Genomic DNA, 24,559 nt, shown 5'->3' on the forward strand with positions numbered 1-24,559 from the left:
CTGTGTGATTGTTCCCTTCATTCCATGACACAGCTTGAGAAATCTCCTCATGTATGATGATGTCTGAAAAGATGAACGCCGGGTTCGAATTGTCTCTCCCCCTTCCTCCTTGCTCGACATATACAAGCACTTGTCTGTGATGTGCATTGCCATCTTGTGGATTTAACCTGCAAATGCAAAACTCCCCGAGAGTGACCGTTGTCCGGTGTTCCTAACAGAGTTATGATACAGAAAATGAGGTATTATAAATTTCACGTGTTTTGTTGTTGTTGTTTTTTTTTTTCTTCCATGCCGTCATTCTCGACACGATTGACGTATGCTGCAATCCAACTTTCTTTGAACCCGTTTAGTATGGGAGTTAAACTTTAAAGAATCATTGGCAGCGTCTAAAAATGAACATGCTAATGCAGCAGATGTCGTTCATTATCAATATTCAGATCCATGTTGGGCGTGTGGCGGGTAAGAGTGCTTCAAACCACATGATGGCAGTACTGAGCTTGTCACAGCACACGGTAGGTTTCCTTAAACAGATCGCACCGCTGTGAGTATTTGGATATTTTACTTTAAATCATTATTTTTTTTTAGTTTTCTCTAATATGTTTAAGGGTCATGCTGCAGGTCTCAAAAGAAAACTTTGCAGACTTTACAGTTCTGTAATGATGGTGAGCAGCCTGTGAGAACAGTTGGAGCAGCATGTCTGAGAATATAACGCTGATGAGGTTGTTGGAAGATTCAGTGTTTTTCAAATCACACCATCTCTGACTTTAATGCATTCGTTCTGATGAAGTTGCCCAACTTAAATGGATTACTAAAAAAACAGGAGTAAACCATTAACTTGAATAAGGGAACAGACAGCGGTGGATAATAACTCACAGCTGAATTTTAATTAAATTTTCAGGTACTGTACTAGAGCCACTTTATGTTACTTTATACTTCAGTTTTAGACATTTTAGAGGTGACTCTTATACTTTGTCTAATTTATATATTAAAAAGATCCAATATTATTACAGAAATAGCAAAAATGAGATAGACGTTTCAAAAATATCAAAACCGATCTGTGCAGCAGAAACTTGTTTTTCTTCTTTCCTACCCTATTAATCATTTAAACTCTCAGCTTTATTAGTTGAGCGTTGGGAGCTGGACCAATCCCCAGGTTGAAATCACAAGACCAAACCCTAATAAAATGTTACAGTAATAACAATCCAGTCATATAACGGTATATTACTTACTGGGGCCTTTTTTTTCTTCTGCTGAGCATCTTGTACTCATGATAATTTACATGCAGCATAATTTCCTAATAATACTGCGACAAATTTTTTAGCTCAGGGTTTTCTTTGAACTATAATTTTAGTAAAGAATCTTGAGTGTTTATTTCCTGTCGCTGTGCAAGGATGGTGCCATATCCGCGTCCTTTTCTTGGTGACAAAATTCATCTCGATGCAGACCATAAGTTGCATTTGAAAGCTTTGCTAAAAGCTAATAAGTAGTCATTGTGTTCACTTTTTTTTTTTTCCTTAAATTGAACTTTGAATTTATTGTTTTGGTTTGCTTGTTACTGTTGTCATCTGCTCCATTATTTAAAAATAGATGTGTACTTCAGTGGTTTAGTATTCACAGTAATGTTCAGTATGTAAAGAAGGGGACAGACAGATTTTAAACAGGTCAGAATCACTGCAGCACAGGTCGAAATGGCCATATTTGTAGTGTCCCCTACTGGCAAAAGATTCAAATACACTATATTTCCCATAATGCCAACACAAAAAGATATTTTCATCAAGCAGAGTCCTATTTCAAAGGTTTACAATTCTCAATAAATAAGTACTAAATGAACAAGTGTTGCTACTAAGACATCTAATGCAGGACCTCAGAGTCGAGCCTGATGAACCCACCTGCCATCTGATTGGACAAAAAAAAAAAATCGGTAATCAGTGTCTGTAAAAATCTCCTCTCGCCGTACACGCAAACACACTCATGCACGCCAGCGCACACGCACAAAATCACACCAGGGCACTGAATACAGCAGCAAAACAAGCAGTGCAGACTGACACAGATTGCTTTTCTTATAGCAATATCCATTTATTGTTCTCATCACACGAATCTTTACAAAACAGAGGGTTTTCTGCAACAGGATCAAAGGAAATGTGATTCCCCCCCTCAGAGTTGCAGATCTGAAGGAGACCGGTGCTTTTTTTATTCACGTCAGTCAACTGCAGCGTGTTTGTTCTTTGATTTAAAACACGGTCTACTAAAGACAGGGATGTAAAGCTGTAGCTTTGAACCAATCTGCCTCCTCATGGAGGGTGTTTTACTTGGTGTTTATTCACTTGTATCTCAGTTGTACATTTGTTGTGCCGCTGCAGCGCTCACAGCGAACACCGATCCAGATGCTGACTGACTGCATCGGTGAAGAGTTACTGAGATTTTGCACAAATGAGAAGCTCGCACTTGCAATTAGAAATACAGGCTGTCGCTGTTTTCGAAGTACTTTTTATTATGCTTTTCCTTTAAGATTATTTTAAGGCATTCCTGCGTCATGGGGGGGACGTTAAACACGGGAGAGCAACGAGGAAAAACATGAAACAAAGGGATGTCATGCAGCAAAGGTCATTCGTGTGACTCAGCTTCACAACTTCGCAGGTATGTGGTTTATGTAGCCCCGGCTCTCTGAGCCACCAAAATGTCACAGTTGTTATGATTCTTCTTCTTCAAAGAGTGAAATCAAACTTCTCACAAGTACAAAATGTTCAGTAAATCTGAGATGATAGAGTCTAACATCCACTGGAGAGATACAGTATGTGAAGTTAATTCAGCACATTTTCTTCATGGTCAAAATGCACATGGTCTTGGTTTGGAAGGAGTTATATTAAAAGAAAATGACTGGCTCCTAGATTTTATAGGGTCTGAAAAAGACTGTGATTTTTGTAATGTTGTGAGCAAGTTTTTTTTTTTAAGTGAATATAATTTCTGTCTTTTTTGTTGTCAAATCTGCAGATGCGTCTTATGTAAGCTCAGAAAACCAGATGTACTGTGTGAAACAACAATATGGGTGTTAAAGCAGCATTAAGTGAAGTCACTTGGTGTCAAGCCGTAAACGCTGATTATTACCTCTTTGTGAGGTGGTTGTGGGTCATGCTTCAGCAAACAATTACCCATTTATAAAATAGATCTCGCAAAAGAAAAGAGTGAAAATTGTATTCACGTCTACTATTTTATCTTCCGAGCTCAAGCCTTAAAAGAATCATCTTTTTGAGATTTTAGGACTCTTAGATTTCCATCAAAACCACATTGTTTTTAGAGCTAAAATCTTCATAACAACAGCGGATCAAATTGCCTGCAGATAATTAGCTCTGCTCTGCAGTTGTTCTCAGTGCTACGGAGCATTTTAACACGTTTTAGATTATTGTATTGGTTTTATGGGCTGCAACTTTAATGTTATGTTTTAGTCCCATCGACCTCATTTGCAGCCACAGCAGGGATTTGCTTGAAAATCTCTGATAACCCCGAACGCTACCCGGCGAGCAGCAAACAGCAGACAAACCAAGGTAGCAACTAAGTGGTGTTGCAATAATTAGCATCTAAAGAAGCAGATAACAGAATAATACAGAGACTGATCAGGTGGCTAGAATCACACTGTCTGTGTCTGCCGCATGTGAAAGAAGGAACCTGATGTTAACATGTTAGCCAGGACATGCTCACAGCTTGATCCGCCTCACCGTAGTGACAAACAAAACCCTTAAGGCTTTTTAAACATGTCATTTTGTCAGCTTGCTTTATGCTTGTTGCACTGTTAACTTGAAGTGAAGAATGACCACAAAACAGAGAGAAATTATATTCACATCAATTATTTATGCCAATTTAAAACTGAAAGGGCTTCACGTTCATAAAGTTATGAACACACGGAACTCAAGACTAAATGACTCTCCCAGTTTTGTCTCGTCCGGTAAAAGACCGGGTGCTGTAAGCCACCCGGATATTTTCCAACAAATCCAGTTTTGGTTAATTGTGCTTCACGTTCACACATGTTCTTCATCGTCATAATAAATACAAGATTTTCCCCAATCTCCACACTGTGTTGGTGATGCTCGTGTAAAAATCACACTCTCGATACAAAAAAAAAGAGCTATGTACACTATCATACAAACGCATTGCAGTGTTAGAAAGTAGATTAAGGGGAAGGAACGCACAGTAACAAGTAGGCTGGGGAGGGGGGGGGGGTTTAAGTGGGATTGTGCATGTGTGTGCTTTTCATTTATGTTTGATAATGTGTACATGTGCTTTATTCTTGTGTGTATGCAGTTCTGTCTGTGTGCGTTTGCGTCGTCCAGCAGAGGGAAACATTTCACAGCACAGCGATGGTATTATAGCCGAGATACCAACGTCCACAGAGATGAGGGTTAAACTGAGGTTGGAAAAATATGTTGTGTAGAGGAAGAAAAGGGCGAATACAAACGAGGACTGGAGGAAGTGTGCAAATCAAAAATCAGCAAAACTGTCACGCCACGTGTAGCGCTTTATGGAACACCGTATATACATGTCAGTAAATAAAACTATTCATAAAATCTCAGAAATTAATCACAATAATTACATGACGCGGCCCGTTGGTAGCAAAAGAAACTCCCATTTCAGGGTGAGCGATGCCGTTGCGGAGTGAAATAATAATAATAATAATAATAAAAAAATAATAAAAAGTCAGTAGGCATCACAGAAAGCGTTTTGTACGAAGGCTCCTCGTCTCAAAAGAATACAAAAAAAACAACAACTAATATTTGCTCCTGAATGTGATGCACTTTATTTGGCTCACTGATGTGCCACCTGCAGTCAGGAGCTTGGCTTTGTCTTATCCAATGTGTTTGTATTTCACATCAAGTTTTGGTGAAGTTGCAACCATCTGAGAGAGAAAAAAACAAAAAAAAACATGAAGAAGACAGCCAGAGTGAAGATGTCTATACTTTCATCCTGCTTGCTTTTGTCTGGTGCTTCTGCTGAGAGATATGAAATGGATCCTTTGATCTGGGTAAACCTCATGTGTAGCTGACTAGGGCACTGCTAGTCAGACTCCAGTGTGTGTGTGTGTGTGTGTGTGTGTGTGTGTGTGTGTGTGTGTGTGTGTGTGTGTGTGTGTGTGTGTGTGTGTGTGTGTGTGTGTGTGTGCGTGTGTGCAAGGGATGAGATAAGGAGTGTGAGAGAAAGCGACCAAGGGAGGAAAAGGGTGCGCATGTGTTTGTTTGCGTGTGTGCACAGCTTGCTAAAAGGATGATGTTGTTGTTTTTTCAGGTAAATCTCAGCAGCACACATTTCCTTCAGCAGGTTTCTTTGGTCCAACATGGCAGCCTCCTGACAGCAAACATCAAAGCTGCATCCCGGGAGTTCACTGTCACGTTGAGCTTTCAGTACGTGCCTCCTTCAAACGGGTGTAAACTCATTCATACAATTGAAGGGAGGGTGAAAAAAAATAAAAAAAAAATAAGCGGCAGACATTCTCAGTGGTCACAGTTTGATGTGTTTTTTTTTTTTTCCTCACAGTTCACACCACTGAAGATGAAAGTCAGCTTCGCATGATCGAGTTCATACAAAAAAGGTTTAAGAAGAATATTCAGAATGAAAAAAAAAAAAAAAAAAAAAAAAAGCTAAAGAGATGTAGAGTACCTGACTCTGTACTGAATGTTCAGTTTTACTTTAACGGACATCCTGCAAAAGAGAAATTCTTTGAAGAGTTTGCCTATCGGTTCCCCGGGGGTTGAGAGGGCAAGAGGGTGAGGTGTGTTTGTGCTGCATTTCACGTATTACAGGAGATCTAGACCTGCGTGGAATAGGAGCGGTGCAGCGTTGCGTACCGCCCAGCCGGATGGGCGGCGCAGTGCGGCGAGTGCTGCTCCGACTGGTCTAGACTTCGCTGGAAATGGAGCGAGACGGTATGAGGACATCGGGAGTGGCGGGGAACCGATAGGGCTGATGGTCATGTGATCTCGGTGAACGGAGATCCCCGCGGAGTCTGCAGGGGAAAGAGAGGAGTGAGAAAGAGAGAGGACGGGGCAGAGGGGAGGCGGAGGAAAGAGAAAAGTGAAGAAAAGAATAATCAAGAGCGATGCACGGGATGAGGGGCGGGGCCGAGGAGAGAGAACAGATGCACAAACAGAAATAAGGCAACAGATGACGGAGATATAGTGAGGCGTGACGGTGACGGGGAAAAAGAAGGTTCAGAGTTGGTTAGAATGGCTGGACGTAGGTGTTGTAAGGTGGGGAGGAGGCGGAGAGCGCGGGGTGCTAGAGGAGAGCGAGGGACAAGGGAGCAGATTGAGAGGAGAGAGGCAAGGTGGGAGACAGAGGAAAAGAGGCAGTCAGGTGAGGGTTAGTGACGGTGACAGACCACAGAGGACGCAAGACATCTTCCTAAATACTTGGACTTCACCCCTGAGAGAATCTCTTTCGAAAATGCAGCGCTTTTGAAGAGAAGGGGGACCTCTGCAATCGCTAAGACCTTTTACTGTTCTTTCTGCCTGAGCTCATAGTTTTCCTCCAGCCAGCTGCTTTGCATTTCTATCCAAATGGTAAACTACACCTTGCGTGCGCCAGCCAAACTGCTGACTCACCTCAAAGAGATAGCGACTTTCTAAATCCCCGATAAGAGGAAAAATGTGTAACACAGCAGGGTATCGGAGTGAGGCAGAGCGCCTCTTTCCAAAGCAAACACGCTCACAATTTGTTCCATCCTCTGGCTGAAATCGAACTGCGGCTCATTTCACTCCCGTAGAACAAATCGCAGCGACGTTCTTTACAGCCTACAACAAGGCTTGTGAGCGCAGAGATGTAAAGGATTCACTTGGGTGTTTTTGTTGGGACCGGGGGGTGGGTGGGGTGGGGGCGCAGGTGGGGCTTGGAGCATGCGTGTTTGGAGATTTGCTCGTTTCGGTGGAGGAAAACAGAGGATCACGGATTCAGTTAAGAGACAAGGGGTGTGTATCTTAGCCCTTTGAGCACCTGGGTGCCTCACACCCACCCCCGCCCCTTACCTGAGGACCACTTAACTTTTCGAGTGGACTCTCCACACAGGGCAGCGTCACCATGGGCATGCCCAGAACCGACTCAGGACGTTGGGCTCGCGGTGGAGGAGGACTGGGCTGCAACTGCCGGAAGTTGTTTATCACACAAGTGACCTGCAGACAGAGACCAAGAGAAAGAGTTACAGAGGGGTAGAAAGAAAGCTGTGAGGAGAACAGACCATTTGTTAAACTGTGCTCCTGAACAGCGAGTCTTCAGTCATAGCAGAGTAACCACAGCTGCAGCAGGGGCTTCTAATAACCGGGATCTGAGGGTGTTTTTCCACACCTGAAAGTCCAGATCCCATTGCAATTAATGCAACTGCACTGACGACCTTTGCATGACATACTACGTCCTTATACTTGACATTGATTTGTTTGTAGACAGCGACAACTGAAACCACCTCGTTTGGTTGGACCACATTTTGTTACGAGGCAACTTTCACACCTGCTAAGTCGTTTCAGGCCAAAAAAAGCTGATGTGAAAGGAATCAAACAATTCGAATCAAACGAGGTGGGTGTGAAAGTACTGTAAGGGTATGAGGGATCATAAATTTGTAAGGAATGGACTAAATACATATTTATCTGCTCTAATTTAGGCCGCAAACATCAGCATGGTCTGGGTAACTATCTTACTACTTACAGTATTTGGTGAAGTGGAAGTCAGATTGTATTGCACTTGTCAAACGCTTACCCTGTGCTACAAAACAAAATGCTGCTCTTTTACTATCTTGTCCTCCACATGATCAACATTACGTGGCAGTTTCTTGGCATGATGTCATTTCTAAGCAATAGGTGCACATTTAAACTGCATTTTGAGCCATGTGGGAATGGAAGCTTGCCAGGCACAGCTAAAGTAACTAAGTAGGCGTGGCTTAGAAAATGGTCACGTATCCACCTCTTCTCTTCTCTCCTCGACTTCTGAAGGACCCTGCTAAAAGGTTTAAAAGGGTAATCCAGTGCTTCATTGCTTTTCAAAAAAGAATGGTAAAAAAATCAAAGCTACGGAAACTGGAAATTTGGAAACGTGAATTAAGCTTCAAAAACACTGGATCTCTCTCTCACACACACACACACACACACACACACACACACACACACACACACACACACACACACACACACACACACACACACACACACACACACACACACACACACACACACACACACACACACACACACACACGCACACACGCCCCTCAAACCACTTCAACATGTTCAACATTTAAAAACGGGAGAGAAATTTGTTTGTTGCAAACTGGCTCAGAGAAATTGACGAGCGGGGCGTCCAGGCAAGATATTTGCCTCAATCAAATGAAATGAATCAAAACTAAACTAACACAGAACAACAAGTGCGCCAGTCAGCAATATCAGCAATTCTATCAGCGAGTTAAATCTACTGTATGCTGTTCGCGCTGTGGAGTTCTTCAAGGTGCAAACACAAAAGAGGACTGATGCCATGTGGGTGGGAGAAAGAGAGAGAGAGCGAGAGACACAGCGAACGCATGGGACAGTTGTTTACAGCCTGGAAGGTTCAGCTGAGCAGCATTAGCAGTTGGCACTCCCGTGTCAGCCGGTCGACCTCTGCAGCAGATCCAAGACATGTAAGAGGTTCATGGACCCATCTACGTAAATCTCACATACAGCAGTAGCGACAAAGCAGAGGGTCCCACTGAGCCAGACGCCACAGACAACTCTGAACAACAACACATGCTCAACGTTCATGCTGACGTCGTCTATCTGACTTCTAAACATGAACACACAACTTGTCCTGCACGTTCGACACCGAACAAACGTTCACCTCAGGAAAAGTGTGCCGCTAATGTCAGTGAGCTTGGTAGCTACTGAGCTACATCATGTTAAACTATTTGTAAACGTGCTTCCGAACGTCAGCCTGGTCTGTTTACGCGTCTATTTGGTCCTTCATCCTCAAAATTGGTGCAAACAACTTGCCGTCTGCCTGCGATAGATTGTCTACTTTGGTTCTCTCTTCCAGCCTGCAGCTGCTGTCAGATCTTCTTTCTCCCTTTTAATAATAAAAAGCGACTAACAGTGACACGCTTACGTTATTTTAGATGATCAAATGAGTGATTGATGATGATTAAATGTGATTTCAGGGGCACTTTAAAAATCTGAAATCTCAAGGCCAGTCTGATAGCTCTGATGACATCATTGGGGTTATTTTCTTAAAAAGCTCCTCGAGAGTTGAAGAATGCATTTTACAACTGTTTTCACAGCTTAAATCACGGTCTTTGTAACAAGTGACCGAATCTTCATGTGTAAAATCGGTGGAGTGCTTTAAAACCTGTCTTTTTCTTCAATCTACTCGTCCACCTGTTCCACCGTCATTCCCTCCTCTGCCTCTCTCCTCACCAAAAACACGGCGATGGCTCCACCGGTGAAGAATCCTGCCAGGACGTCAGCCCAGTGGTTGCGGTACTCAGCCACCCGGACCACGCCTACTAACATGGCCAGACAGAGCAGGGTGAGGCTGATGGTGGGCTTGGTGAGCCGCGTGCCTTTGGTCTTGAAAACCAGCGTCACGTACATCTGGAGAAAGACACACAGGAGGGAGCGCACAGTAGGGTACAACGAACACGGGAGGCCACAAAGAACACGCAACCACATCGTGTGAGCGTCACTATCGCCTGATTAAATCGAACAGAAGAAAAGCAATAAGGTGTGAAACAGAGCATCAGATTTACTTCCTCTTACTGGCTGATTAATGCCACTGAAAACTTAAATGAATAGTTTTATAAGCCTGTTCACAGCTGTTAGGTAGACATTATGGATCTCTGTTTACGCCTTTAACCCTGGAGGTCTCTCATACCAGGACCAGGCCACATATGCTATTAAAACACACCATTTTTCGAAGGTTGCCAAGCATGACACATTCACTGAAGAGGCTGCCGAAGACTACTTTGATGAATATCCGGCATTTATTCTTTATCCTTCAATTCTGTCGCATAAAATCTACAAGAGTTGCAGTTGAGAATTTTTACAGCTCGTTCAATAACATCCGTGTCATTGACTCGTTGTTATAAGGCTGTTATTTATTCTTAATTTGAATTGGGCAGAAGTAAAAATGTCACAACCCCCACTTTGGCCTGGTGATAAGGAGGAGGAGACATATTTAAAAATTCTCCAAAGTGTCTCATTCATAGAGCCCACGGTTGTTCATTTTTGCTCTTAAAGCTTTGCAGCTGTTACTGGCTGAATCTGGGGCTGTTTCTTCAGGTGAAAATTTCAAAAGAATAGCCAACATCTTACAGGATTAAGGTGTGCTTAGACTGAACACAAATAGAATTTTAGAGGTACTGCAAGTTCATTTCAAAATTTGAAAAAAAAAAAAAAAAAAAAGATGAAGGTGGACACAAAAACATGTATTCACTCAAGTGAGTTGAAACTGGGTCAATTTTAGCCAAATCAACCAATACTCAGGTTTCATGATCCCAAGTAATAAACATACAGAGAAAACAGAAGAGGATAGAAGCCTGGAGGAGTATGATGAAAATATATGGAAACGAAAACAAAAGACACACTCCACACGCCAACATGGGTGTATGGGCGGTTTGTTTGAGACAAATGGAATCCAAAGAGACCCCAGCAGGTTTAATGTGCTAACCAGCAGGTGAAATTCACTTCACGTTCATCCTGAGCACAGATTCCTTCTGGTGCATCACTTCCCTGTGCTCTGAAAAGATTTCTCACCGGTGAGCCTATCTTCTAAACTCAGCGTAAATTGAATACGTAATGTTAATCGGTGGGGCTTAAATTCTGACTGTGTAGCCTATAAACATCAGTAGAGAGGAGTACAGTCGCAAATCTTTACAGAGGCAGCATCACCCCGAGCGTGCTCCAACCTTACCACTGTGTACACCGCTGAGAAGACACTGAGAGCTGCGTCCTTCGATGGGAATGATTTGCGTGCAGTCATGACAATCAGCGGGTTGCCCGTGCAGGCGCGGCGCTCTGCGATGTACTGCATGGTGGACTGGCAGCCTAACGCTGTGTAGTTTGGCCGGCAGGCCGACAAGAAGTGAGGCGTCTGATTTCCTGTCACCACCTGGCCGGCGTTGGCGAAAATGGTGGTGGTGAAAAGGCCGAAGGCATAGACACCTGGGGAGGACACGAGCGTGAGGGAGAGTCGTCACAGAGGTGGACAAGTTGTGGAAAAGGTGATGAAGAAGTGGTCCATTTTATTTGTACAGAAGGAAGAAAAAAGAAAAGCGCATTCCATGTTTGACTGAGGGAGAGATATCAAAACGTGTAACCGCACTTTGAGATAAAACTTTTGATAATAAATGTTTTCTCCTTAAAATAGCTCTAGTACATTATTATCAGCTGAGGTGTGAAATTGCTACAAAAGCCTTCACCTCAGCTGATTCAGCTCAAGATGCAAATTAGTACGCAGCTCAATATTCATGAGAGTCTTCCTGCTGAATATTCGACTTCAAAGATCAGACCACATTTTATCATCCAATTAACAGGTGCATATACAAGCTTTGGTTGACACACTCTGAAGTGTACAAGGTCATGTTCTTACACTTAAACCTTTTATTTCATGATGTTTTGATCTGGTTCTTGTTTTCTCACCCTCTTCCCGATAAAATCAGACAGACCCTGTTCAGGGTGAGCTAACATGGGTCCTGGGTGATCCGGTCACAAGTGGACAGCTCATAGTACAGGTGTGAATCCACACAAGACGCGTTGGAAACGTATTGACATTTGATCTGATCAGACCACCTCTCTTCTACTTGTGCTTCTGAATGTGCTATTGTGCCACCGGAGACGTGTGGAGATACTGTACATGTTAGTGCCGGGTGTGAACAGGGCCACACAGTCGAGTCTGTAAAGTGCAGACTAGAAAACAGCGTGCTCACCAAGGAAGCGTATTATGCGTCTCAGTAGGGGGTTGAAGTAGCAGCAGTCTGCAGTGACTATGGTCTTCTCCTGGGTTCCCTCTGCTTTGGTGAAGAAGGCACACAGCTCTCCAACAAGAATCTGCACACACACAATGAAAACAGAGAGCTGATGTTTGAACATGTTCAGTGTATTCGTTTTTATTTCTTACCTAGCCTACATGTACTGTCTGTTGTTACATCTGGTGCACTGAATCTATGGGATCATGTTACCAACTGTTTTGGGGGTGTTATGCTCCCCCACATTGCTGCTTCTATTTGCCCTGGGTTAAATGTGTGGAAATTATGTTCACAATCTTGAATGACGCGTCACTGGAAAAGTCTTCAAAAACAAGCAGCAAATTTACTGTAGTCTTGTTTTACACTGGCATATTCTAGACATGGGTTAAGTCCATTTTTAGGGGACAACCCCCAAAAAAACTCATGGCTAACCCTGTTTCAGAGCAGGGCCAGAAAGCACTTGGCTAAAGTCAGGGTTAGTACATTTCTTAGCCCGAGGTTAACAGCTGTTAGCCTCGGGCTAAGTGCAGCATGAAAAGCACAATAGAGCTGGTTGTACCGCTGTAGACTTTTAACCTTGTTTGATAAGTGTATCCATCCATCCGTCCTGTCCGTCCATCCATCCATCCATCGTCGATATCCGCTTTATCCTGAACAGGGTCACAGGGGGCTAATGCTTGTCTCAGCTGATTATGGGCGAAGACAAGGACCAGTCCATCACAGGGCCAACGCAGGCAGACAATCACTCCCATTCACACCTACAACCAATTTACAACCAGTAATTAACCAAGAATGCATGTTTTTGGATTGTGGGAAGAAGCTGTAGCACAATGAAAAAACCCACGCAGTCCCGTATGATAAATATTTATGGTATACTGATTGGAAAAAAAAAATACAGTGTATTGTAGTGTGGCCACAATAAATTAATAAATCAAAAAATAAACATGGCTTAGGCAGGAATAAATAGCACTTAAGCAAATGTAGAAGTGATTGTACATGACGTTACAAATAGTTTACAGGAAAAAGACAATAACCACGGGCTTTGTTTATCTTCACATTCTAACAATATACAGCTTTACATAAAGGATCATTTTGCCATGATGGTGTTGAAGAATGACGCATTACTAATGATCTCACAACTCACACTGCAAAATGCTCTAATTACACACCAGAATCGAGATCTCTTTAATTAAGTGTGGGCTCTCTGGCTGTGGTCAGATGGAGAGGTGAGTTCCATACTGTGTGGAAATTTCTGTAATCAAAAATAGCAGCCATTGTTGTTGGCTGCTCACAGTTTTCGTGATGAGCATTGGACCTGTGGCAGAGACTTTGGTCAGATCGCTGCGTTCAATTTGCTTCCTGCGACTCTGAACAGCGGTGCCTCTCCAGACTGATGATCCCTTAATGGGCTGCAACTGTGAAGCTCATCTGTATGAGAGCCTGCAGCACTCAAACACAGACACTAAAACGTAGCTTTCTCAGTGAATAACTATCTATGACAGAGACATGCTTCATCTTAAATCATCCTCACAATTTGCGTGCACTGCTGTGACAGTAGAGGGACCCACTACACTGGACGTACTCCACGGAGCCATCAAACTCCACCCTCCTTTTTCAATACTTAATGTACTGTAATTCCCAATTTATGCCCACACAATAGCAGTGTCTGAAGCACTGCTGTCTGAAGAGGGAGAGCAGGTGCAAACGAAAGAATTTCTATCAAAGTCAGAAGGGGGAAAAAAAAAGACGAGAGATGAAGAGAATGTTTCACGTTTCAGTCAAATCTCGTGCTTCGAAAGCATTTCCAAGTGGGTTCAGCCAAGTCTGAAGAGTTAATAGCACGCCGGGGCCCAGCCAGTGCAGCAGTGCTGTGAAGCGCATGCCCAGCCAAGAGATTTCTCCCATTACAGAAACACAACCCAACTGTGTGTTCCGTGACAACCCTCTAAACACTAATATGAGCATGAAATCAAAGCCGGGGCGGGAGTTAATCGGTGGCTTTGAATCAGAGATGTTAGATGTGTCGTCACACTGCGGACAAGAGTTTAGGGTGAAATTAACGGCCAGCATAGTGGCTGTTTCCATGGGGATTGCTGGTTTGCAGAGCCTGTGTATACCACAAAATGTGAGATAACAGTGTGCTGTCACCCTTGGATGAGTGCACTTGAACACTTCACCTTGGGCGAAGCTGTAAAGGAGTGGGTGGCAGGTCTTTTTGGGAGCATATAGTAGTACTACTCCCCCAGGTGCCCTTTTTGTCTAATACTATTATTCATAGTGAAGGGTTAATCTCTGCATTTGTGATCGTACTTTTTACAGAGTCAGTTGTAAAGTAGCCCAAACTTTTCAAAAATAATATTCCCAATCCCCCGACTTTACAGTTTCAGGTTGATTTCTCTATTCTCTTTGAACAGTGTCCTCCTACTCATACTGTTCAAACACCAAAAATCACACAAGTGCATCTCTGACTTTTTGACAAAACTGAAATGTTTGTATGTTTACCTTCTTTTACGAGCTCCTACAAAGTTAAATAAAATGATAAGTGAAAAAAAATCACACAAAGAAATTTCATTGGCTAGTTGTACTCCATTTCTTTAATTTAGTGAAAGAGTTTGACATCTGGCTTTCTTGTTGATATTAAAACATTTATACCACTCTTTTCTAATACATTTAAATAAAACAGTTATATTTGCGGAGCGTAAAGCCCAGAAACAGAGGGAAGCAGCCATCCTGGTTCTGTTTAAAAGTGAACAAAATCTGCTTCCTGTACCTCCAAAATGTCACAAGTTACTGATTATAAGGTTTCTTGGACGGGCACAGTGATTATTTGCAGACTCTGGTAGCTTCCTGAGGACGAGCTACTCCCATCTATGACAAACAAGATGTAACATTAATTAGTGAGGTGCAGGTGGACGGATTTGTTTACCTCCGGACAATGAGTTGTTTTAGTTTTGAATTGAACACAAACTTTCATTAGACCTACTTTTAAACAGTGGAACTTATAGAGTTACATAGATTTGATAAGAAAAACATTGACTATGAGGCTTTGCAGTAGTGGCACGGTGGTGCAGTGGTTAGCACTTTAACCTTACAACACAAAGGATCTGGGTTTGAACGTCCAGGTCAGCTGGGGCTTTTCTGTGTGGAGTTTGCATTTTCTCCGTCTGGCTTCCTTCCACAGTCCTACATGGGCTCTACGTGTGAATGTGAGTGTAAACGGCTGTCTGTGTTTCTGTGAGAGACTGATGATCTGTCCAGGGTGTACTCTGCCTTCACCAATAGTCCGGTGGGACAGACTCCAGCCCCCATATGAACCTGTTCAGGATGAAGCGGCGATAGATACTGGATGGAAGTCTGGTAAAGAGTATAAATGGGGTTAAAAAATTGGAGTGCCCACATTATTTTATTTTTTCTTTAAATGTTTCTTGTAATCCGAATTCATGTAAATGTCATAAATAGTTGTTGTTTTTTTTTACAGAATTTTCTAACCCACTACAGGATGCAGCTTGCTGGGAGTAAACATCTGCAGATGCTACTCTGCAAAAAACAAAAGTCTCACAGCTTTATTGTGCACCTCACTCCTGAAACCAAATCTGTCTATGGGTCAAAGGACTAGTGAGAGAATAAGTGAAAGTGTGACAGTGAGTTGAAGAGTAAGGACAGATGGGAGGAAATTATGTTGGAGGTAGAAAGGTTGTGGGTAGCACTGCAGGACTGAATTATCCATGCGTGGATGGCATCCTCGTGAATCATGTTTCACATCATTTCAACCAACATTTCTAAATGATGTGTCTCCGCTGCAGTGGGATGCGCTCCGGCTCTCTGCCTCCGCCCCAACCGCTCCTTCAAGGATTCACAGTTAAATGTGACGAGGCTGTCACTGCATTTTAGAGACAACGGGATTATAATTCCTTGAAATTAAACTGCCCGTCAAATCTACACGCTGACAACGCAGAAGTAGTGTGATGCGTCCAGAAACGTGCCGTCACGGGACACGCGATTTTTGCCGTTGCATAGAGCTGCGAGATTGGGGAAAAAAAAGAAAGAAGTGTAGACGAGGACGTGCATCATTTAGATAAAAAAAAGAGAGAGAGAAGTAAAGGAATGAAACATTAATACAGACATAAGACGTGATGAACTCTCTGTGCATGCACAAACAAGCGTCTTGACTACAGAGCCCATTTCTGTCTGCACACGGAAGCTGGAGGATTCTGCTCTGTGTGTGTAAGTAATCAGATCTCAATTTGTGTCAGTGGGTATTAGCCAAATGTGAGTGTGCATTCAGAATGGCCCCTCTTATGAGTACGTGTCTATTAGAAGACAATAAGCGGGGATGTTTTACTCAGAGCGATGAGATGAATGGAGAGGATTGTGGAGATGACAGAGGAGCAGTGGGAGTCAGGGAATAAAGAGAACAGGATGAGAGCAGAGAAGATTAGAGGGACATTACTAAAGAGGAGGATATAACATTTTAGATTAAAAAAAAAACCCAACATCTTATATTTATAGATCTTATTTTATACTTAGTTTTATAAATAAACTGTTTTTTAGTGAGCATTTAAAAGATGGAGAAAAGAATGCCAGAATAGATGAAAATTCTCTGCATGATTCTTTTAAAGTGGTGGTGAATCTGCACCGTGAGAGATTGTCTGAAGGAGTGAGTTAGTCAAAACACAGGAGAGATGGCATGTTGTGTTACCATCATCTGGAATGATGTCAATAAAGCTGCGAGGGACAAATCAAGCATCTTGGAATCAGCCTGAACGTGCCGCTGCAGTGAGCAGCGAGATACAGATTACTTCCATTCGTATTCCCTTCTGCAAATAGCATCTGACTCTAATCCATCTGTGTTTGCAATAAAATAAGGTGGCAGGAAACAAAACATAATAAAGAAAGAAACAGATGGAATTATAATGTATTGTAGATCCAGAGCAATTGTATAAAATGTACCTACTTTGCATGAAGCACTGAGACTTTTGGTAGCGTTAATCTTTTTGTGGTCTTGGTATAGGGCTAACAATTCAAAGTTTATAACTGCAAAACAGCTCTTTCCTGACAACATGAGCAGCACGTTTTTGGGGAAAAAGCCTAATATCAATATTTTTGGGAATTCCGATGAGCTGAACACTCAGAATGTCCACAAATTTTCTTCATCATGACTGCCGTGGTTTGATCAGATCTGACTGACCGAGGCTGTCATCAGATGTTGATTAAAATGTCACACAAAGTGCCGCAGTGCATACGTGACTCAAACTGAGCCTGGCTAACAGCACAGGGGAAAAAAACAAATACGATCATCAAAAACTGTTCTAACAGTAAACAGTGTTTTAATAGAGAACCCTATCAGTCAAGGTAAAAACTACATCCAAAGTTAAAAGTATGGAAATCATAGACTGTATATAAAAATGGACGTAGCCTCCAGGTCTGAAAAATAAAGCTAATGCAAAGTGCCTTAAAGTGCAATAACACTGAGTACCACTAAGGGCTGGCTCCAAAAAACCTCTGGTTCAAATGGCCTCTCGGTTAAAAAGTGTCAACTTTTCTCATGAAATATGAAGTCAATAAAGGTTTTCCACAGGTCATTATGGCGTCATTCGTTACATTCACTCCTTCTGCTCAGTGGTGCTTCTGAAAATAATTACATGTTTAGGGCTTAATGACGGGTATGTTTGGGGCGTGTCGGTTTGATTGACAACCTGATGGCAGTCAGGTTGCTGGCATAGGCGGGAGGGGCATAGTGTCCCCAGGTTCTTAGCCAGATCCTTAGCCAGATCCACCCCTCGCGCCTCTCTAATTCGTCCAAATATGGTCACTTCTGGCTCCAAAAAAACCAAAGATGGCAGCAGCCTAAATGCCAAGACTAACCAGTGGGTGCCGTCACAGTGGGTTGTCGCTCGGTTGTATTAGCTGTTCCGAAGAGCCGCAGGGTGTGAAGGGTACGAAGCCTGCTGTCAGGGGTGTGAGTGGAGATGAATCATCTAAGTGCGGATAACAGTGCACATTTTAACAGTCACTCCTTAAAGGCATTCAAGCTGCAGTGTTAGTTGAACAACACAACTTGAGGTAGACGTTCCATTCCTGCACGCTTTCATTCCTCGCTGCACAGGGTGAGAGTGGATTGTTAAATTGCTGGTTTCAGGAATTCACAAAACTGACAGACGTCACCCCCCCCCCCCACACCCCACCTGATTCTGATGTCAGAAATATGTGGGAGAAGGGTGTTTCAGATGCTAATAGACAGCATGCCATATGAAGCATACTCAAGCCTTTGAGTGGACAACAGCGATGTGAACAGTGAAGTGAATCCCTGACTGTTTCATCCACGCATGGTGGCAAATGTGGGAAAAAGGGAGTGCGGATGGTGCGGGTGGGGTGATTTGTCCTCCAGTCATCGGACCCATGAGATGGCAAAACAATTTTAACAATCACCGATCATGGAGAATTTTTCTTCTTAAAATACTTCAGAAATGTCAGGCAAATCGGGAAGCTATTTATATCGTTAGTTCTCTGGTATGAACTCTATTTGATTCCTCCTGTACAACACCATGCGCACAGGCAAGTATTACCGCAATTTCAACACGACGCCATGGGTTGAATTCGCAACCGCGTGGTCAAAAAGCAAGTATATATCTATACTATATACAGCATATATCTGTCCTAAGTTAGCCTACACATCTGTTTATGAAAGACCCGGACAGTTGTTGACAGTTCTTAATTTAATCACATTTTACAAAAAGCTGAATTACAGACAGGTAAAGTGGGAAAAATATCATCCCAATAAAGAAAAAGTTTAGTTAGCTTATATCTTCCGAGACTCTTGTTTAAAGTAAAAAAAAAATAAAAAGTGCTTAATGCAAAACTCTTAAAATAAAAATAAATACAATCATAACCTTTGTTGTGAGATACTCAGTTTTTCCTCTGACAGGTGATCTAATGAAAGCAGGCTGTAGCTCCTGTATTTCACTGACCAACTGCAGACCCACTTCAACGAAGCGCAGCTCTGCAGCCATATGACCTAATGCTTCTGACAAGTTGGGGAAACTTATTCATGTGTAAAGTACAAAGGGATTCTTAGCTGTCACTAGCATCCCATTATCTGCCATCATCTACAGCAGCCTCAATCTCTGCAATGCAGACTATATGTAGGATTTGGACTAATGGATGATGCGAAAGACACGGCACTTGTCTGAGTGCCTCAGGATCACCGCCACCTTTGCTCACACGTGGTTCTCACCAGGATTCAGTCTGCGCGCTCTGGGTGCTAACAGCAGAGTGTTGGCACAGGAAAGTGGTTGAAAACACAGATAGGATGAGTCTAATAAGACGGCGACGGAGCAGTTTAATAACAGTGATACGACATGATGGAGAACGACGACTGAGGAAAGAACATGATCTCATTCATGCATGGATGGGCACACGACGCATAAATGCAAACACAATTGCATTCTCAAGGCTATGGGGCACTTCACATAAACCTGCATCCACACAAGTGGAAGCATGTGCAAAAGCACACCCACTCATTCATACACATCCACAACCATCGCACAGTCACGTACACACAGAGAGATACCCTTCTTCCGTTGAGGAACGTGTGACTGCACATCATAACCGCTGTTAGCCTGCTGAGAATATAAATCCAGACACCTAAACACTTGTTTGCAGTATCATACGGTTCCTTATTCCGTTTTACACAAGCACAACCTCATCAATAATCCTTCTCTTTCACGTTAATGTTTCTTTTCCTCTTCTACCTTTGATTGTTTTTTTCACTCTGTAAGAAAAAGTAGGTTAAGATATGTTCTTTTTCTTTCCCCTTCTATTTTTATCCAGTTCAATTTCACGCCCCCCCCCCCTTTTTCCCTGCTCTGTTACATTCCTTAAAAACCCGCATCAGTGGGACTTACAGCTGTTTTATGTCTCATTGTTTTCTCTCATTCTGTTGTTTCACTCTTCCTCGATATGTCCTTGTACAATGTTTATTTACAATGAGGCACTGTGTGATCCTTTGGTCACAGAGTTGGGGTCAGGTCAATGTCACTAATCACGGGCTCACGTGAAGGATGTACCTGCAATGACACAGATAGGGTTGAATAGCAGAATTTACCTGGAAAATACTTTTCATTTCCAGAGAAAGAGAATGGACCTGTTATACTTCGGTGCTTAAAATTGAAGATTATATATATATGGGTCAAAACCACTTCCTTCAAACTTCATTTAGATGATTATAATCATTTTAGATTGAATGAAATCAAACCCTGTCCTTGATACTATTTATGCTCTGTATTTTTAGGCAGCAGCCATTTCAGTCTTCTTACATAATTATCTTTCCCTGTAGTTGAGTTATTCAAAGAAAATGATGGCGATGTTATTATTGAAAGTCATTATATTTTAATGCTGTCAGACTCAATGTTGCACCCATCCAAGAAATAATGTAAACCCCATGCTTCATTTTCATGCGCAGACTAAACAAACTAGATACACTGCATACGTGTTCATTAGTGAGCTTTAGAGGTGGATTCGGTTAACTTTGGATAAATCCAGACTCTCTGTTTCCTTTATTTTGAGTATTCATCCTAAAAAAAGATGACTGGTGTTTTTTGGCTTCATATTATCTGTATAGACTTGACAGTGGTATCAATTGTCTCAGTTAACTGTTTGCAATTCAATATCTCTCCAAAAAAAATGCTAGACTAATGTTTCTAATCAGACATGCAAGCCTCCATCTCCAAATCAGGAGAAAGCCGTATTGAATACAAGCACTGAGCTCTGAAATTCTCCCAACTGTTACCACTAAATGTATAAAACAAACTCTCATCCCTCAAATAACCCAAACAACATAACAAAGGAGCTGCACATAACAGATTCTACTTCACTGCCACAGCACATAGTTATAACCTCTGATCAGTATAGTCTGAAATAACCACTCAGACACTCAAATACGGGGATATGATGAACTATCAGGTGTTCTGTTCAAACTTGAACTTTATATATGACATACAAATACCAGGTTTTCTTGAAGGGTAATAATTTCAAAATCGTAGGACAAAATTCAACCCAAGACAGCGACAATTAAACACCATGTACAAACATCTTCCATGTGCCTCTCATTCATTGATCTCATTACAGAACTCATGCCTCCTCCCGTTTTGTTGCTTTTCATCTTTTCTTCAAAAATGTTCAGAGACCTTGTGTGAGTTAAACGTTCACAGAAAACCACAGACGTGGTCCAGTGTTCTCGTGGAAGGATGCAAGGATGGAAGGTGGCGAGCTGGGCTGCACCCCTGTTGTGAATGCAGATTGGGGGACTGGCGTTTGTCAGAGATCTCTGAGGCGCTGAGTGAACCCTGATAGTCCACCAGCCAAGCAGGACCCCCGAGGTGTCTCCCTTCTCCGCCTGTCTGAAAAACGGATCAAAGCCAAGAAGCAGAAATGACAACCACTGTTCAGTCTAATCTCATTTCACAGGAATGGGTGACTTCTGCACAATCTACTAGATAGGCAACGGGAAGGCATGAACCCTATCTCTCTCTCTCTCTCTCTCTCTCTCTCTCTCTCTCTCTCTCTCACTCTGTTCACTGCATAGCCACTCAGGTTGATGCAATAACTGCCTTGGGCCCAGAAAGGAAAACGGTATATAGAGCAAGCAGCACTAACTGTGAACTTACAAAGAGAGTGAATAAGATAAACTAGTTAAGGTGACACGAGAAAAGAGAAGGTGACAAGGAGATTGTCGATGATGTGAATATGAAAATGGCTCGGTGATGCAATCACGTGCTGGCTCGGGGAGGGTGATAATCATCGCGAGCAGTTAGATGAAAGCTGCTGTTGTGTTCCGGGCAGAGAGGGAACCGAGACTGTGGTGAATTATCCTTCTGTACGGATATCAGCCCCACAGATAGAAAGAACAGATAGAGCCTCTTTAATGTGCAGGGAAAAAAACAACACCAACCTTTTCTTTCCATGAATACAATTCGATCAATTTCTTTTCTGTAGTGGGCTAAAGGCCTGGTTTTTACATTTATTTCTTCTCTTTCCCCGCACTTCCTTCAATATCTGAACTTCCACCTCCCCTCTTCTTACATGTTCTACTCATTCCCCTGCCCTTGCCACTGCAAACTAAGGAACAGAAGTCGGGAGGGGCAGAAGCCAGAGAGACTTCACCCAGACACATATGCTCCTATGGCAGCCAGTGTCACAGCGATCAATGCCCACCTCACCCCCCCCCCCCACCCCCATCCCACCGCGGAGCCCACCCAGCCATCTGTCTCATTAACCTGGGTTAGCATACAGACTGAGATTGTGTGAGTGTGAGTGTGAGTGTGAGTGTGAGTGTGTGTGTGTGTGTGTGTGTGTGTGTAGTTTTGCATTCAAAAACAAAAAGGAGACATGGTATTCAATAAGAAGAGCTCATGATGAAGATGGACAGCAGGGAGGACAAAAAGGAGCTTGATACTGTCTATGCAACTGTGCATGAATTTGAGGGTGTTTCTGAGGGGCTGGTGTGTTATGGTTCATCAGGGTGACGCGTAATGCAGTTTAATGTCAGCCCACTGATGTTACGGCCAAGGGGGAGAGGACACAGGCAGGACATCTCAGAGAAATGTCTTTTAAACATGTATGTTCGTTGTACAGGTCATTTACAATCTGCTGCACGCTTTAAACAACAACAAAAAAACACTACCACACACACATTGACTGGATAGCAGCGAATCATTAACTTATGTTTTGAGCCTTACTGACAAATGGTCACGGTTTATAACTGACTTGCCACCATTCATTTAAGACCTGCGCATTATTTTGGATATTACTTATATAACAAACCAGGACACATGCAGTATAATTTAAAGTGGGGTAAATAATGTTAAAGTTTGGCGACACTTGAAAAAAAAAAAAAAAAGATTGCTTCGAGGAGCTTGTTGTGAGGACTAAATTGCTAACAAGCCAGAAGTCTGCTTTGTATGGTGACTGAATTATACGTTGTTTAATATTCAAAGGTTTCAACCTTTTAAATAAAATGTGCTGTAGCAGGTCTTGAAAAAAATCTAAAGTAAACTCCAGTAACATTCTTTATTTTTTCAAGAGATGAAAGAAATGCTGAATGGGAGATTTTTACAGAAGCTGGAAGAAGAGACGTGAAGACCAAATTTCAGTCTGTAAGTGCAAGAAGTCACTCTGAATATCTACTGCAATTTTATTGTTGGAATAAAGTAGTCACACTGTATTTATTATTGTATCCTATCTCAGGTCACACTCACCAAGGCTAAGCAATATGACTAAGCTTAAATAAATGGCTTGACCTCTCATGAAATATACTTATTTGCTTTCTTGCTAAGAGTTAGATTATAAAATTGAAACCATTTATGACAATCGTGATTTAGTCAGCTTAATTTATCATCGATCAGAAGACTGGAAACGAGGAACAGCTACTCTTGCTGTGTTCCGAAAGGATCCAGCAAGTGTGCGTGTGTGTTGCGTTGAAGATGACTTCACAAGTCGTTTCATCTGATCTGATCTGATCTGCTGTTGGATGTAGTGTGAACTTCACCTCGAATTCAACTGGAACGGTCAGAACAGAAGGTGAAGGGTGACATTTTATTCCTATTCTTTAAGCATTCATTTCTGATATGTTTTTTTTATTTGAGTTTGATTCTAATCACATGAAATACTTATTCTGCTCATCACCTGAGGTAAAGAGCAGGAAGTGGGACAGAAGAACAGAATTTTGATATCATCCTCTGTATGATTGTCACTCTCAACACAGATTGTAAAGCAAACAAGGTGAGAAGACTCATCAGTTCACAGATGACGTGTTAATTGGCCCGTGAGAAAAACATAGGCGTGAGGAGAACTTGGAAAGGGCGAGGCCCCAAAAAAAAGCTTAACATTTTAAATTAGGACTTTTAATTTGTAAAGAATACAGGACGTTCTGAGATATGGCCAACCAATGGTGACTCGAGCTTTTTTTCCTCATAAAAAAATGCCTTTGTTGCCGAGTGTCTGTGTCAGAGGGATGCTGCATGGACACATGAGGTGTGGTAGAAATGTCATCAACACAACCACTCGCACGCTGTGAAATCTCCAGACAATAGACTACTCTGTTCACACACGGGCTCAATCGCAGAGCAGTTGCCTCCAGATAAAGTCTAACAGAAATCAATCAGAATTAATCTATTAATGCAAGGGGTGGATGGATTTTCAATATTCACTTGTTTTGTTCTCTAAATGAAATATGATTATGATGTAGAAGTTTTCATTGCAAACAAAGAGATTCATGACCTGCTGCAGTGGTTGAGGTACCTTTCCATTCTTGTGACACACAGTTTCAGCACCAATTCATTGGCAATGCTCAGGCTGCCACAAACCAGTTTCCTTCAGCAAATCAGCAAATCCAGATGACTGAACATTTCAACAGTTGCATTAAAGAAATCATACATTCAACAAACATTTAGGAAAATCTCTTTCTTTTTCTTTGTATCCCATAACCCCCCAAAAAAACTCCTTTTACAGACATCACCTTTTAAAACAAGTCAGTGGCAAACATTTAACTGTTGGCTGGGAGCTAATGGACCTAATGTTAGCTTCATTAATTCACTATTT

At 42.3% G+C, this 24,559-nt stretch overlaps 2 protein-coding genes across 7 annotated transcripts in view; one reads left to right on the plus strand and one right to left on the minus strand.

The window, feature by feature from the left end:
* Window positions 1-862: 862 nt before the first annotated feature.
* Window positions 863-24,559, minus strand: part of plppr2a (phospholipid phosphatase related 2a) — a 57,470-nt gene continuing 33,773 nt past the window's right edge. For 2 of the 6 annotated variants that reach the window (XM_069701186.1, XM_069701188.1), the window contains 5 exons: window positions 11,924-12,044; window positions 10,909-11,159; window positions 9,414-9,590; window positions 7,027-7,154; window positions 863-5,992 (listed from right to left, as the gene is read on the minus strand). In XM_069701186.1, coding sequence (XP_069557287.1) covers window positions 5,884-5,992; window positions 7,027-7,154; window positions 9,414-9,590; window positions 10,909-11,159; window positions 11,924-12,044 — 786 coding nt within the window. In that variant the 3' untranslated portion in view covers window positions 863-5,883. Of the gene's footprint in view, window positions 5,993-6,109; window positions 6,265-7,010; window positions 7,155-9,413; window positions 9,591-10,908; window positions 11,160-11,923; window positions 12,045-12,538; window positions 12,721-24,559 lie in introns of those variants that run through there. The other 4 variants (XM_069701187.1, XM_069701190.1, XM_069701191.1 and 1 more) reach the window with 3 other exon arrangements.
* The window catches only part of LOC138622404 (uncharacterized), a 134,670-nt gene continuing 131,918 nt past the window's right edge, over window positions 21,808-24,559 (plus strand). Inside the window, exon 1 of the mRNA XM_069701173.1 lies at window positions 21,808-21,818. The gene's annotated coding sequence lies outside the window, so the exon portion shown is untranslated. The remainder of the gene's footprint in view (window positions 21,819-24,559) is intronic.

Source organism: Brachyistius frenatus, unplaced genomic scaffold (assembly GCF_029030835.1).
Source record: "Brachyistius frenatus isolate BFR_SWC_R1_liver_20210118 unplaced genomic scaffold, ASM2903083v1 Contig_36, whole genome shotgun sequence".
Taxonomy (NCBI): domain Eukaryota; kingdom Metazoa; phylum Chordata; class Actinopteri; family Embiotocidae; genus Brachyistius; species Brachyistius frenatus.